Source organism: Hemitrygon akajei, chromosome 17 (assembly GCF_048418815.1).
Source record: "Hemitrygon akajei chromosome 17, sHemAka1.3, whole genome shotgun sequence".
In the NCBI taxonomy this organism is placed as follows: domain Eukaryota; kingdom Metazoa; phylum Chordata; class Chondrichthyes; order Myliobatiformes; family Dasyatidae; genus Hemitrygon; species Hemitrygon akajei.
The window spans coordinates 29,552,696-29,568,710 of record NC_133140.1 but is presented as its reverse complement, the minus strand read 5'-3'; the positions used below and the strand labels follow the sequence as shown (position 1 = coordinate 29,568,710).

Sequence of the window (16,015 nt, the reverse complement as noted above, 5' to 3'; positions counted from 1 at the left end):
TAACATATAAATTCAGAGCAAATCAACTGATGTACAAGTCAATTGCCACCTTAACTGGATAGTACCTTATAACTGTGATCTTGCAATCGAACATTGTGGGTTCTCATCCAGTGCAGAGAACATACTACAGTATTCAAGAATGCCCAACTTGGTTACATTACCTGCTCTGCGCAGTGTCTGTCCAGGTCCACTTTCTACCACAAGGGAGCAGGATTTTCTCTTTTAAGCGCATGTGGCTCAAGATGTGCTGCAGTAATATGTTTCCTAAAACTACATGACCCACTCTGGGCAAAGAAATGCTTTCTTTCGCTTGCCTAACCCTCAGTCTAGAATCACATTCCAAGCAAATTGTCATCATAAACATTTTCATACTCCAGATATAGGACTTGCTTCCTCCTGGATTGAAATCCTCTCTTAAAAAATATGGCATTTGCTCTTAAGAACAATATGGGCATGCCGCCTGCAGTGATTTGAGTACAAGTATATAACAATCCAAATGTCTGAAATAATGTAGTTCTTACCCCCCCATCTATTCTACTAATTAGATCCTAAAATAACTTCAGACTAGTTAATTGTTAATATCTTCCAAAAATCCATGCCCACTCTGTTCCATCATATCATTCTTTTCAAGATATTCTCTTACTGTGTATTTCATTATATATTCTAGCATCTGAATGAAATTTACAAGCTTATAAACAAAAGATGAAGAATACCAAGACTGAGGCCCGGAACAAATTCCAGGACTGAAGGCTTCTGAAAATAGAATGGAAAAAAAAATCCTGATGAAGTCTCTTGGCCTGAAATGTCAACTCTATTTCTTTCCATAGAAGCTGCCTGACCTACTGAGTTCCTCCAACATTTTGTGTGTGTTACTCTGGATTTCCAACATCTGCAGATTATTTTGTGGAGAAATAAAATCGTGCTTTTAAGTACCCACTACATTAGTCACTTGAGTCAACAAACACTATTACAAATTTATATATATATATATATATATATATATATATATATATAAATAAAGATATCTCAATGGAGAGCACTCTAATTTGCTAATTTGTTGCATTACACCCTAGCATGGTGGCTCCAATGTATTGGACCACAAGAACCTGCAGAGAACCATAGACTGAACCTGCTCTATCGCAAGCACAACCCTGACCATTGAGAACATCTTCAAGAGGCAGTTTCCTTTATTAATGACTCACCATTCCAGCTATGCCCTCTTCTGATCATAACCATGGAGAAGATGGCACAGGAGCCCAAAGACCAATGTTCAACCATTCAGAAACAGCTTCTTCCCTTCTGCTAGCAGATTCCCAAATAGTTCATGAACACTGCCTCATGATTCCTTTTTTTTCCTGCACTTTTTTGTAATTTAGTAAGTTTATGTCTGGATGCTGTACAACTGCTGCAAAAGTTCACATAATCTAAGTCAAGATAATGTGATTTCAAAGATTCCTGTTTCAATTCAAAAATAATCTTGCTTTATCAGTGATGATGACAATGGTACAAAACAGCACATGTGCAAAGTAAAACACAACAGGATTTTACATCTGGTTAGCTCTGCATCATTACTTCTGGGAAGTCTTTGCTAGGCTATTTGGCTAGATAAGAATATTCTGACCTTTTCCTAACTTGTTGGTATTTACTGCAGACCAGTACTTTATCTATTGCCCAGAGAACCACGTGGGTGGTGTTAAAATCACTCTGTTCACACAACAGGATTGATATAAAGGTACTAAGAAAACACCAAAAAAATTTCTCAACAATTTGCAGGGCTTATTTTCACTCTTCTCTGAAATGTTCCTCCTCCCAAATGCAGTCGTGAGCATCAAAAGCTTCTCAACCATCATTTTGTAAAAAGGAAAACAATGTTAAAATAAATAAGGGACTGCATTTCAACAGATATTTATGCAAAGTCTTTCAACACAATATTCAACAAACTAATTTCAGGTTACTCATTTGAACGTTTTACATTGGTAGCATGAAAAGAACAAAGTTGCTAATATCTAAATTAGGAAACTACATTTTATCTGACCCGATTATGCAAACAGATGAAATTATATAGAAACACCTTGTGCATGTGGCCTAAACATTAATGTACATTTTACTCAGTGCTAATAAATGTCAAGTCTTTAAATATTCAAACTTTATTATGCAAATAACTGAAACACCAGTTGTTCTGGTACTTGACATTGGGCTAAGAATACCATTATTTGTTTTCCTTTTTTGTACAGCAGTAAACAGGAATGTAGTGAACTTTTCCACAGTACTTTTAATGCAGTACAATATGATCGGGTCACCATTTAAATCTGAATTCTCCAACAATAAAACATGACATACCAATCAACCCAAAACAGCATTGCTGCTGTTTCTTCACACCCAATAATTTAACAATTACTTCCCAAACTGCTTAATATGAATCTTGTGGCACATACTGATTTATTAGTTGCGAGAATTTTCAACTGCACTGTATTCAAAATACCAGTTTCATAATTAATCAGCACGTGCACTCCTGGTCCAGTAGAAAATTAGGAGGAGAAAGCCAAAATCTATTGCATTACAAAATGTAGTAAATGCAATCATTAAGGACAAAGGTGGATGAAAACATCTTGGATCTGTAAAACATGTACTGTATTAAATAAATAATTTATAATTTTGCTATCTACAAGGCTTGGTTTTGTGTACGGATTACAAATGCTGTGCTCAAAACAAAATTTAAGTATGTTAATTACCACAGATGTTTTGTTTAAAAAAATGTTCTTTGGAATCATTACATCTCAGATTGTACCAATTGGCAAATCAGAGCTTTGAGTAGTTCAGTGTTCTATGTATTTTTCCAGCAAAAGTTGATACCATTACTCTTGTCATATGCCTGGGGCCTCATGGAACACTGTCTATAAAAAGTAAACATTTCTGCATACAAATAATAACGTAAAGATGAAGATTTCATTATTCAAACATTTTTGCATATATCCTTCGGAATCTCCTGTACCCATTCAGAGCTACAGGTGCTGAATAAAAGTACAGCATTAAGAGCATTATCGTCCTGCAGCCAGAAGGGGAAACAAAACAAAAATAATTCTTAATTCTCAAAACAAGCTGGAACTTGCATCTTTGAAATCAATTTTGTTTTGCGCTCGTCAATCTGAGGGATGTCCACGCCAAGCATTTCAGGCAGATATTGTGCGAGCCTAGGCTTTTCTACAGTGCTCCAGTATCCTTAACAAATGTTCCTGAATCCAGCTTTGTAGGAGCACTCTTTTGTAGCATACTATTTCGTCATTTCCCTCAATAGTCAACCTGTTTCACCAATTTAGTGCTATAATTCAGCCATACAGATGCAGTGTACCCATGCACACAAGGGACCTTGCTGAAACTGTTCCACTGGAGTAATGCCAAGTTAGGCTCTTTTGGCTAATACAGTAATACGAGTATCCACACACATTGCACTTTTAAGGTACATGTCCCAGCTCGATTGTTCCATTTGATAGCACTTGGTATTAATGATGATGATGACTGTGATCAGACAGGTTTTAGGAGAAAAATTCAGGAGATGTGTGAAATCAGCCTGGCACGGGTCTTTATTTCTTGACGGCACAAGGGACAGGTGTCCAGTTGCAAGGCACATTCCATGCAAAGGTCACTGGAAAAAACAAAGGCCAAAATGTTATGCTTTTTTTCCTTTCAAAATGCCCAGAAGACTATAGAACAACTAAAATTAACCTTCATTTTTATTTTTCTTATTCTAATTCTAAATTAAAACATGAATACATTGTGAGATCACCGTGAAAAATACTGGTTCAGTGTTAGTGCCACATTCAAAGTTCGAAGTAAATTATCAAAGTACATATATGTCACCATATACAACTCTGAGATGTATTTTCCTGTGGGCATACTCAGCAAATCTAAAGTAAATACAACAGGATCAATGAAAGATCAACCAGAGTGCCGAAGCCAACAAACTGTACAAATGCAAATATAAATAAACAGTAATAAATAACGAGAACAGATAATTAGATAGATTTAAGTGAGATCATTCTTTGTAGAAAATCTTCAATGATGGGGCAAGTGAATGTAGTTATCCCCTTTTAATCAAGAGCCTGATGGTTGAGGGGTAGTAATTGTTCTTGAACATGGTGGTGTGAGTCCCAAGGCTATTGTACCTTCTACCTGATGGCAGCAGGGAGAAAAGAGCATGGTCCGGGTGCTGAGGATCCCTGATAATGGATGATGCTTTCCTGCGACAGAGTTTCACGTAGATAGGCTCAATGGTTGGGTGGGCTTTACCCCATGATGTGCTGGGCCGAATCCACTAACTTTTGTAGTATTGTCCATACAAAGGCATTGGTGTTTCCATACCAGACTGTGATGCAGCCAGTCAATACATTCTCCACTACACATCTATAAAAGTTTGTCAAAGTTTTAGATGTCATGCCAAATCTCTGCAGACTCCTAAGGAAGTAGAGGTCTTGCTGCGCTTTCTTCACAATTGCACTTACTTGTTGGGTCCAGGACGGGTCCTCTGAAATAGTGACACCCAGGAATTTAAAGTTGCAACCCTCTCCACCTCTGCACCTCCGACAAGGAATGGCTTAATGACCTCTGGTTTCTGTCCCCTAAAGCCTACTATCAGTTTCTTGGTCATGCTGACATTGAGTGAAAGGTTATTGTTATGACACCACTCAGCCAGATTTTCAATCTCCCTCCTGTAGGCTGATACATCACCACCTTTGATTCAGCCCACAACACTGGTGTCATCAGCAGACATGAATAAGGCATTGGAGATGTGCTTACCCACACAATCATAGGTATAAAGTGAAGCAGGGGGCTAAGCACACAGCCCTGTGCTGCACTTGTGCTGATCCAGAAGCCCACCAGAAAGTTAACATATTATGATTTTCTCCAGGACCAGCACCTCCCTCCACCACCAATTCTTCTCATAACTTCTTTGGAGAAACTTATCATAGAACTCAGACTACACAGTTTTACATAGCTTCTTCAGCATCACCAAAATCAGTCATGGCAATCACAATGGGTCAACTGATTTGTGTCACAACTATAGACTGACTCACTGTCAAGGTCTGTACAACATGTTCTCAGTTTATTTATATTTTATTTTTTGTATTTGCACAGTTTGTCTTCTTTTGTACATTGGTTATTTGTCAATCTTTGTGTAGTTTTGCATTGATTCTATTGTATTTCTTTGTCCTCCTGTGAATGCCTGCAAGAAAATGAATCTCAGTAGTATATGGTAACATATAAATACTTTTGATAATAAATTTACTTTGAATGATGTTGCACAACTCCAACTGGTCAATGAATCACATACGCATATATTTTTTGCATGGGGCCTTGCTCAAGTGATACAGAGATTACATTTCATCTGGCTGGGGTACCTAGAACTAGGGCCAAGTTTCACAAGGAGCTGACCTTTCAATAGAAATATTCTCAGTCAGAAAAAAAAAATCAGCAGTCAGCAAGAAATCTTTGGAATTCTTTACACTAAACAGGGATTTGAGTCAGAACCATACAGCACAGTAATTTACAACATCAGCCCAATTTGTTCATGTCAACCACAATGCCAATCTACACTAATCGTACTTGCCCTCATAAGGCCTAGGTGAATTAAGTGCTTTTGGGGTGAATGCAGAAAAGCAAAGGACTATACCGAATGAACAACATGGGGGGCTGAAAACCGTGTTCCTGCTTCTATTTCTCATGGGAAAAATAGAAAAGGGGAATTTGGAAAAGTCCACAAACCCACTGGAACTTCACTGGAATGCCAAAAGTTAATTAAAAAATATTAAAGGGCAAAGTACTTCAAAGGTTTTAAGAGGGGGAGAATGACAGAGAGAAGTAAGACAACCCTAAAGCGAGAAAGTTCACATTGCAGATGAGAAAAGTGATCTGTTTTAACCAAAACAAGACTACAATATACCTATGTCCACAAGGTCGGAGTTCTGTGTCAGCCATCTCATCACAGCACAGTGTGCAGCAGTTTTCCCGTATGCTCACTTGTTTCAATAAAGCGAGTCGTCTGTGTCTTAAATACAACATAATTGTCATAATTTGCATAAACTATTATGCCATATTTCTCAATTCATTCACATAACTGATCAGCACTTCCATATATGCAGATAAACTCAAGAGTAAATAAAACAAGATTTTGAAAATATAGGACAATGTAACTGGTATGTTTCATACTGAAAGTACTCACCTTGGAAGAATTATTTTCTCGTTGGGGGTCAAAGAGGCATAGTCATTAAATGTGCTGAATTTGACATCTGGAGGATACTTAAATGGTTTTGCACCAAAATTAAACTCGCACTGTTGATAGGACATGAAACTAGCAGCAGCAAAGAAACCCGATCTGCAATTAATTTAAAAGACACTAAATCACACTCAGGATTTGATCTTAATTTTGGAAAGTATTTCTATAGCATGATATACGTACGAGACAAGGCTAACATTTAAACTTTGGAGTTGAAAGGAAAATAGTATCTTATTAAATTTTGGGAAAGGAGGCCATAATAGTGTCTGACCCAGAGACAAGAAGGCATAGTTTAAGTTACACAAATCTTTCAAAAGTGAATTTAAACACTTTCATGTGTAGATGGCAAATGACAATCCTTAAATCAGTTGTTAACTTCAATATAATTTATTTTTGTAAAGGATTTAAGGGACATGGAGGAAACGGGTTGGTTCATTGAGTTATGTTTTATAACAACCACAACTTCACTGAATGGCAGAATGAACTAGAGGAACAAATTCCTAAATTCATAACTTCATAAAAAACTACCATAATCTTGGTTTTTCCAGAGTTTACAAAAACCATGAGTTTAGAATCTAATATTCTACCTCACAACTATTTCTAAGCTGATGTTGCTACATCCAAATGGAACTGATTGAAAGTTAGGCATTTCTTGAAGTTCAGCAAGTGACTATTAATCCAGATGCAGAGATTTACAGTAGCATGTCTACCAAATTCCATATTCAACTCAGCTCAGCCAAAATACCGAGGATGAGTTTTTTTTTAAAGTAAATATGTTTTTCCAAACTTCATTTTATACTGGCCAAACTTTTGTCTCCGTTTCAAAGGTGCTTGATTCCTGGTCGTGGATATGTATTAACTCACGAAATAACATTTTTTTTCTATTTATGCATGCATTTTCACTGCTATCCAAAATCCATCCTACTTCAGCTAAAAAGCCAAAAATGTTAGCCCAAGTACTATTAATTCTAAGGAGTACTGAAAAGAAATTTGGGGTAGGATTTCCAGAACTTCACACCATCAGCTGAAGGCTAGATAACCAATGGCAGAATCATTAATCTGATGTGCAAAATAGCAAAAAAAAACAGTAAAGGGATGGTGATAATGCAAATTCTGGACTACAGAATTTCAAGGTGGTCAGAAACGAGAGGGTCACAGTAGAATTTGAAAACAATGTTAGCAATGTTAGAGTACCACAGAAACGACGAGATAAAACTTGGCCATGCCATCTCACATCTTTTTCTTTCCGCTGACCTTAAATCACAGACTGGGATATTCTCAAATGTCTTGAACTCCTTATCTTTGCAAAGCTTCCATGATCCAGTCATTCACTTTTAAACCCAACGAATTTAAATTGCCCCTTTCATACGACCAATTACTTTGGCCCTTCATTCTTCAGTGAACAGCTAATCCACTACCACTCGTCCAGCTTTCACCTGCACACAACCAGCAAGACCTCTACCAGCTTCTTTCTTTAATCCTGCAAGTACAACTGTCAGCACTGAATGGATCTGGGGAAAATGGATTCTTCCATCAGTAAATGCTCAAGGCCACCACATCAAGCATTACCTAGCTTTCTGACCAAAACTGTTAAGGAACCAGAGATTAACCATATCCACAAACCCATCAGTTACCTGGCTTTTGATATCTGATTTCAAGCTTCTCAGCATCCATCATTCATTAGGATTCTCTCTAAAATTTATAACTCTGTACACTATTTAACAACCTCTCAAATATTTCCAGCTTTAGCTTGAACAGTAGGGACACGAATGGCAATGAATTTTCTTTTTGAGTTTGAAGAAGTCAGATTGTTTGCAATCCATTCTGTTTTCTTGACATTTGTGTTTGACTTAAAGTATCAAGTGAAATACAAACATGAGAGGTCTTAAGACAATAACAAAAATATAGAACCCCAAATACTTGTATTGATTGTGAAATTCAGAATATAAAAGCCAAGCAATTAGACTATAATCCTATAGAGGGCAAGTCATATCTCAAAGGCATTTTTACAAGCTTAGTGCCACCAAAAGAGGTATATTAGTAATATTACACTGTCCCATGGTAATATCAGCCATTGCTTTGATTGAACTCCATACTGAATTCAAAAACTTCAAATTACCCCTCTTGAATTCCACAATCTCAAGTAATCTCCTTTCCTTTTGTCTTGCAGTTACTGATTGAATGCATCACCAATTTGTACCTCTCTCTGTCCACCTCTTTATGTCAGCTGTCAATACCACGACATGTCATTCATTCTCTCCAAACCTCCATGCTATCATGTTCCACTACACTTACTCTGCAACTAAAACTTCTCAAACTTGACTCAGCTCTGAAGGACCACTCACATGAAATGCTAATCTCACTTCTCACAGATGCTGCTTGACCCAACTATTTCTTGCAATTAATTTTATGCTTTCTATCTGAAGTAGTTAATTTTTGGACACAAGAGAGGGTGGCTAAATTACAGTATACATCTAGGAAAGCAGCACATGTTAATGTTAATGTCAATTAAAAATCCAGTAAAATATTTGAATGAAGATGAGAAACTCACAACACTGTTTAACAAGTGACCCTGAAAATAACTGCATTTACCCTACCTTTTTGTTGGTTTACACAACGTAACATTGACCTGGCTCCAGATTGATGTTTGAGATACATTGTGTTTGAAAACACAAGGATTGCTGATCAAGGATTGCAGTCAGCAAGCCAAGTAAAAAAAACATTTATGAAGAACCATTCCAATCATCCCAGACAAGCCATTGTGCAGAAAATCTTATAAAATGTCTCAGGGGCACAATGATTGGAAAATATTCCCTACACTATTGTAAAAATAAATTGAAAGCAGTTAAACAGCGCAAACAAATGAGTTCAAAAACCTGACAAAAAGAATTACTAACCAAAGCTATGAATAAAAACTGAAAACAATACTGAAAATTGATTTTCTTTTCCATCTTAAGTATTTTTCAAGATGGTAATGGTGGAAGAACATTTTCTAGCCTATTTTCAAGTTTCACTATTCCAAGAGCAATATTAATTTAAAGTGGCTCTTTCTAAAATCACTTACGTGGCAGACGAAAAGACTTGCATTTCTGGGGGTAGTTGGTTTCCATTAAGATAGAAAATCATCAACTTCTTATTTAAATCTAAGAGAAATCCTATTGTGTCCCCTATGTGGAAAGAGCAAATGCATCCATAAGTAACAGCAATACAAACAAAACACTGGCCTTTTAGATATCACAGTGGACTGACCAAATTATAATAAACATTACAAACTCACACCAGGCTCAAGTTACATCTAGCTCAGTTTTGATCAGTAAACTGATGTTCAGAAGTTAAATGCATTTCATCTACAAAATTATTTCCCATTTCAAGGAAAGAATAATGGATCGTTGAACTAAGGCAACTATTCAGTTAGGATACAATATAAAAGTCTGAAGACTGAGCTTCATAATCAGATGAATTTTAGCTGTGGAAGGCTTTTGCAGAGTCCACTTGTTTTGCAAATCCTTAGCTCCTATCAATTACAAAAACAAAAACTCTCAAATTCAAAGAAATTAAGATAACATTGGGCCTCAAATGAGATACATGAAATACTCTTCCATTTTTCTATTTTGTTCTACATATGAACAAAAAGCACATACGGAGAGCAGTGCTACGCGAGACAGAATACATTGCATAATACTCTGATGCACTACGTCATCAATTTTTAGTCTTGTTAATTAGATGTCATTTAGTGACAGATTGAAGAGCAAACAGACATGAGAATTACTCAAGTTTGAAATAATATGGCATTTGCAATTGAAAACTGAAACTTTAAACTTAAGCAACTGTTATATCACAATCAAAGAAATTTCAAAAACATTTGCAGAAATGAAAAGGCTGCTACCAGGGTTTACATCTCATCCTGCTACTTTTTTTTTGCTCATCTTACACTCAGCATTTACAACACAAAAGCTAGACATGTGGTCCAAAGGTTCTCCTCCATGTTCACACCGTATATATTTTCTGTTCTTTTCCTCATCATGTTTATCTGTCTTATGCAACTGATTCATTAAGACAATGCCCCACCAAAGGTTATGTAAAAAAGCTCAAAATTCTCCATAGATTGATATGAGAGAAAGGATTAAGGGTTTAAAAAAATACACTATATGAATAAACTTGCTATTTTCAAGTTATTAGGCCATTAGTATGGTTCTAAAAGGATCTGTACTGAGGTTAAAATATTTGAGTTTGGATCAAAATATAGAGGACAATGTAACAAAGCTTACGAATGATGTAAAACCACTGTGCAAATGAGGTGTAAATCATTTGCAGGGATGGACAGAAGTTCAATAAGTGGACTAGATTTCAATCAAAAGACAAGGATTGGAAGTGAAGCAAGAATGTGAGGTAAAGAAAGGTTCATATAGCTTTTTCCTGCTTTTATGTTATGCTCACCAAGTTGGATAGCACATTACTCAAATTTAAAAAAAAATGAAGACCACCAAATGCAATTGCCTTTATGTTTTCTTTTGCCATGACAAGGACAAAAGCAGTAAAGGATCAACTAGTTTTAATATGTTCCTCCCTCAATATTATCCAAAAGGAGCTCTTGTTCTTGATCTTCATGCCGTTTTCCTTCCTCATCAAAAATGTATCTACTTGCCAATTGTTACACTGTGGACAGATACTGACCCTCTTCTTGCCCAAGCAGAGATTATAGTTCTCAGTTGTGAATAGTGGAGTTATTCAAGAAACTTGAAGATACATCTCTATATTCTGCAAACATCTCCTGCCCTGACCTGGCCACCATTATTACTGCATTATTTAAAATGTTTAGTAGTCATTTCAAGTCATTTCAGAAGTATTTCAAAAAACTGGACACCAGGCTGTACACATTACAACTATAATAATCTACTTTCTGACTATTCTGAAATCCCAAAGGTTCAGTATCCAGCTTTGGTGAAAGAAGGGACAAAGGCAATAGACAAGTGAAGCTTGTCTGAGGGCTGCAGTGTTAGACAAGTCTACACAAATGGAATGGTGCAGCCAACAAGGCTTGGAAATAGATGAGAATTCTGACAGAGGTGTTGAGGATCAGAAGCCATGGTAACAAAGTGGTTGGTGAGCTTCAGAGTTCAGAGCTGTTAAAAAGGAGTGTGTACATTTTCTCCGTGAACTGCAAGGGTTTCTTCTAGTTAAACTGGTAGATTAACTGGTTATTGTAAATTGTGCCGTGATTAGGCTAGTAATAAATAGGCTGGGTGCTAGGGGGTGCAGCTCTTTGGGCCAAAAGGGACTGTTCCACATTGTATCACTAAATAAAAACCATAAAACCAAAATGTATAAAAAGGGTTGAGCAACAGTCAGTTGGAGAAAGCTCAACTGATTCTTTTTTTTTAAAAAACACTTCCTTATACTGTAGTCAGCAAAACTCAAATTCACTGATCAACACAGGTCAAAATTCAGGAAACATCTTCAACATACTGCCTGGATATTTCAGTTACGGATAAGCTTTCAAAAAACATCTAACTATATTTCACTTTATTGTTAGTCAATGGCATACATCAAATTCCACTGTTTGCTGAAATTAAGTTTAAAACTTCAATAAAATTCATTATGCTAGGCCAGTGAAAGGCAACACTTACCTTCTTTCCAGCAAGGATGAGTGTGTGGTTCACTTCTGGCATTGTACCAAATTAGCTGTCGGCAGCCATCATATGCACAAGAGTATTCATCATCTCCAATCCCATAACCTTCCTTTAAAAAGGAACAAACCAAAAATATTCCCCTTAAAATATTTTTGACAAAAGATCATTGACCTGATAATGTAACTTTTTTGCTATAGATGCTTCCACAGCTGAACAAATCCATTTTTATTCCAGTTTCATTTGGAGTAACCAAGTAGATATTTTAAATGCATTATAATCTATAGAAGCTTTTATTAAAATTACATGAACCAAAAAAAACACTAAACTATTAGATGAAATCTTTCAATGCAAGGCTTAATGGTAAGCAATAGCCTCATTAATCTGATTTGTCAAAGAAAGTCCTGAATGGCTAAAAGAAAGGATTTTTGTAAAGACAATATGTTCCAAATCAGACTCAATGGCTGTATTGAACATGTTGATCCCAACTGGAATTCTGGAGGGGTAGAGTCAGAGAGTTATAGAAAAGTATAGCATAAAACAGGCCTTTCAGCCTAGCTAGTCTGTTCCAAATCATTTAAACTGCCTAGCCTCATTGACCTGCATCTAGACCATAGACATCCATACCCCTACTATCCAAACTTCTCTCAAAACACTGCATATACTACTTGCACTGGCAGAATAAAGTCTGAATGTATTCAGTCTTTCCTTAAAACTCAGGTCTTCCAGCCCTGGTGAAACTTTTGTAAATTTTCTCTGCGCTCTTTCAACTTCCATCTGCACACAATTCTCCAAATAAGACCTCACCAACATCTTATACAACTTCAACATAACATCCCATATCCTGTACAGAAATTGCATGGGCCCTGGCAGATATACTTAAGTCATCCTTGGCTCAGGTACCAGAGGATTAGAGAATAGCTAATGTTACTCCACTATTTAAGAAAGGCTTTGAAAAACAAACCCAAGGACTGGATATATGAATATTTTGATAAACAGGAACTGACTAGGGACAGTCAGTTTGTGTGTCATAGGTCAAGTCTAACCAATCTTTATAATTTTTCTAGGAAGTTACCAGGAAAGTTGAAGAAGGCAAAGCAGTGCATGTTGTTTACATTGACTTTAGTAAGGCATTTGACAAAGTCCTGCATGGGAAGTTGGTTAAGAAGGTTCAGTCGCATGGCATTCAAGATGAGGTAGTAAATTGGATTAGACTTTGAGCTTGTGGGATTAGTTGTGGTAGTAGATGGTTGCCTCTGATTGGAGGGCCGGTGACTAGTGGAGCGTGGCAGGGATTGGTGCTGGGTCCGTTGTTGTTTGTCATCTATATCAATGATCTGGATGATAATGTGGTTAACTGGATCAGCAAATTTGCAGATGACACCAAGATTGGGGTTGTAGTTGACAGTGAGGAAGACTATCAGAGCTTGCAGCAGGAAATATGGGCCGAAAAATGGCAGGTGGAATTTAATGCAGATAAGTGTGAGGTGTTTCACTTTTGTTTTTCAAAGCCTTTCTTAAATAGTGGAATAACATTAGCTATTCTCTAATCCTCTGGTACCTGAGCCAAGGATGACTTAAGTATATCTGCCAGGGCCCATGCAATTTCTGTACTTGCCTCCCAGTGTCCAAGGGAACACCTTGTCAGGCCCTGGCGATTTATTCTCCCTAATTTGCCTCAAGACAGCGAACACCCCTCCTCTGTGATCTGTATCGGGTTCATGACCTCACTGCTGCTTTACTCCTTTCTATAGACTCTGTATCCGTCTTCTGAGTAAATACAGGGTACACAAGAACAAGAACAGAAAAAGGGTGACTTACGTGATTAAGAAATTTGCTATCTTTAGTTGCCCAACCAATTTGCATTACACCAGAAGTAATTACAGTTACTTCATAGTACCATACGCCAATATCCACACAGAAAGTACACCGGACACTCTCAAAAGAGGATGCATCACAGCGAGCCTGAAAGAAGACAAACAGACTAAATCCTCAATGCTATAATAACCTTGGGGTTTAAAAAAGTCTTTTTGGACAGTTTAAAAAATTATAATTGAAAAAAATGAGATTGCATTGTTAATTGCAGATTTTTTTTCCAGATTCCACTAGGAATCATATGCTAACTTTGAGATTCTGACCTTAGTGATAGGTTACACTGGTCTTGGAATATAACAACAGTACAAGTTCAGGCCACAAAATACTGCTGCATTAATAATGTTTTGCCACAAGAATAAGAGGAGGAGAGAAAAAGAAAACACACTACAAGCTTGCTTGCTAATATAGAGCCACAGGCCTGAAACACACAGACTTGTCATCTGGTTTGGTCTGAAGCCATCAATACAAAGTCTGTTGATGTCACCTAAAGACTGGCCTGTTTATAAGCTGTATTGAAGACCACTTCAATCACAAATAAATAAATAAACTGTAATTAAAGATGTCCTAACAATATTCACCAGACAATTGAAAGTTGTGATATTCTCCATTCACTTCAGCTGCCAAAAATAAAAGCCATAGAAACACTGTAACATGCTTTGTTTCTAAAAGATTTTTAAAAGATTAGCTTTATTTGTCACATGTTCATTGAAGCATTGAAACATACAGTGAAACCCTAACCATATATCTGTGGAATGTGGGAAGAGACCGGAGTGCCTGGAGAGAACTCATGCAGTCATGGGGAGAACGCACAAACTCCTTCAGACAGTGGTGGGAATTGAGCCCTGATCAATGACCACTGGCGATGTGAAACTGTCTCTGTGTCTCTCCATGTCGTCATCTGTCCTAAAGTGTGCCACTCAGAAGTGAACAGAACATTCTAGTTGCATCCAAAAGTGTTTTGTTTAAAAGTTCATTGACATATTCACCTGTGTATTTAATGCCTCCATTTATAAAGCCTAGAATCCAGTTTATTGTTTTTAAAATTACTTCAACCCACCTGCTACTTTCAGAACTTTTGTACCTCTCATAATTGTACCCTCTAGCTTATACAGTGCAACTTACCCTCCTTACTAAAATGCAATAACTTCATGAAAAATATGACTTTAATAACTTGTCAAAGACAATCACTGAGAATGACATAGCATTTTTCCAAATGCTGCTGTACAATGTCAGAAATGGCAAGGGTGCAAAAAAAATCACTGAAATGACTCCCTAACCTAACAGGTTACATTACCAGATAACTGCATAAACTTTATATTCTATTGATTTTAGAAAGCTTGACATCAAAGATATCAGCTTGCTAATGACAAAAAGGAATAAAGCAAGTGGGTGGTGGCAACATTTCTCCAGTTGAGAAAACTCCAGTGAGGGGGAATAACCAAAAAGATGACAGTGAAATAAAGAGGTTTGCACAGCAGACATGCAAACTTTGAATCCTCTTAAGAGTACCAGTAGATCCCGGATCAACTAAATTTAAGGTCAACATTGATCCATTTTTGTTAGTCAAGTATATCTAAGATATGTAACAACTATGGGTATGAAGTTCTGGCGATATAAACCAGGAACAATCCAAATAAAAAGAACAGTCTACCTACAATATAACCCAGAGAAGGAAAGACACCTTACAAAAATCTCCGTCCAAGTATTTAGAATATTTTGCAACTTTTTTTTTGCTTCAGTTAGGGAAATCTACAGGATTGAGTAGTTCACTGTTCAAGTAGTTGATTTCAGAGCATTGCTCAACTTTAAAGCCATATGAATATCCAAATTCAAGAAGCAACTGATCACACTAAAGAAAGATAACAGACCAACACACCTGCTTGAGCATCCAAATTTTCTTTATTCATCATTGTGTATGGGATGTTTCCCAAACTAAGAGTTAGTAAGCAGAAATGAAGAGCAGCATTCACAAGTACATTTTCTCTCTTTGGAGCACAGTAGTCTGTGGTAGCCACAAAACCTTTACTATGAACTTTCTAACATCAGTTAATAGTAAATTTATGATCAAATCAGAGCCCTTGTCTGAACACCGAGGCTCCACATTGGAAGGTACTTGAACTACTTGAATCAGAACTACCTAAATTGCCACTACTTTTAAACATCTGTAATTGTATGACTGTATGCAATAAATATAAATAATGTAATAAGTATATGGTAGCTCTCTGATAATGCAGTCGTTCCA

At 36.8% G+C, this 16,015-nt stretch overlaps 2 protein-coding genes across 2 annotated transcripts in view; both read right to left on the bottom strand.

The window, feature by feature from the left end:
- The window catches only part of arl2bp (ADP-ribosylation factor-like 2 binding protein), a 31,049-nt gene extending 30,967 nt beyond the window's left edge, over positions 1-82 (bottom strand). The window contains exon 1 of the mRNA XM_073069854.1: positions 66-82. The gene's annotated coding sequence lies outside the window, so the exon portion shown is untranslated. The remainder of the gene's footprint in view (positions 1-65) is intronic.
- A 1,807-nt stretch (positions 83-1,889) lies between these two features.
- rspry1 (ring finger and SPRY domain containing 1) overlaps positions 1,890-16,015 on the bottom strand; it is a 63,088-nt gene continuing 48,962 nt past the window's right edge. Inside the window, exons 9-14 of the mRNA XM_073069849.1 lie at positions 13,720-13,863; positions 11,899-12,010; positions 9,336-9,438; positions 6,218-6,370; positions 5,939-6,043; positions 1,890-3,643 (exon numbers count right to left, since the gene is read on the bottom strand). Of these exons, the coding sequence (XP_072925950.1) occupies positions 3,547-3,643; positions 5,939-6,043; positions 6,218-6,370; positions 9,336-9,438; positions 11,899-12,010; positions 13,720-13,863 (714 nt within the window). The 3' untranslated portion in view covers positions 1,890-3,546. The remainder of the gene's footprint in view (positions 3,644-5,938; positions 6,044-6,217; positions 6,371-9,335; positions 9,439-11,898; positions 12,011-13,719; positions 13,864-16,015) is intronic.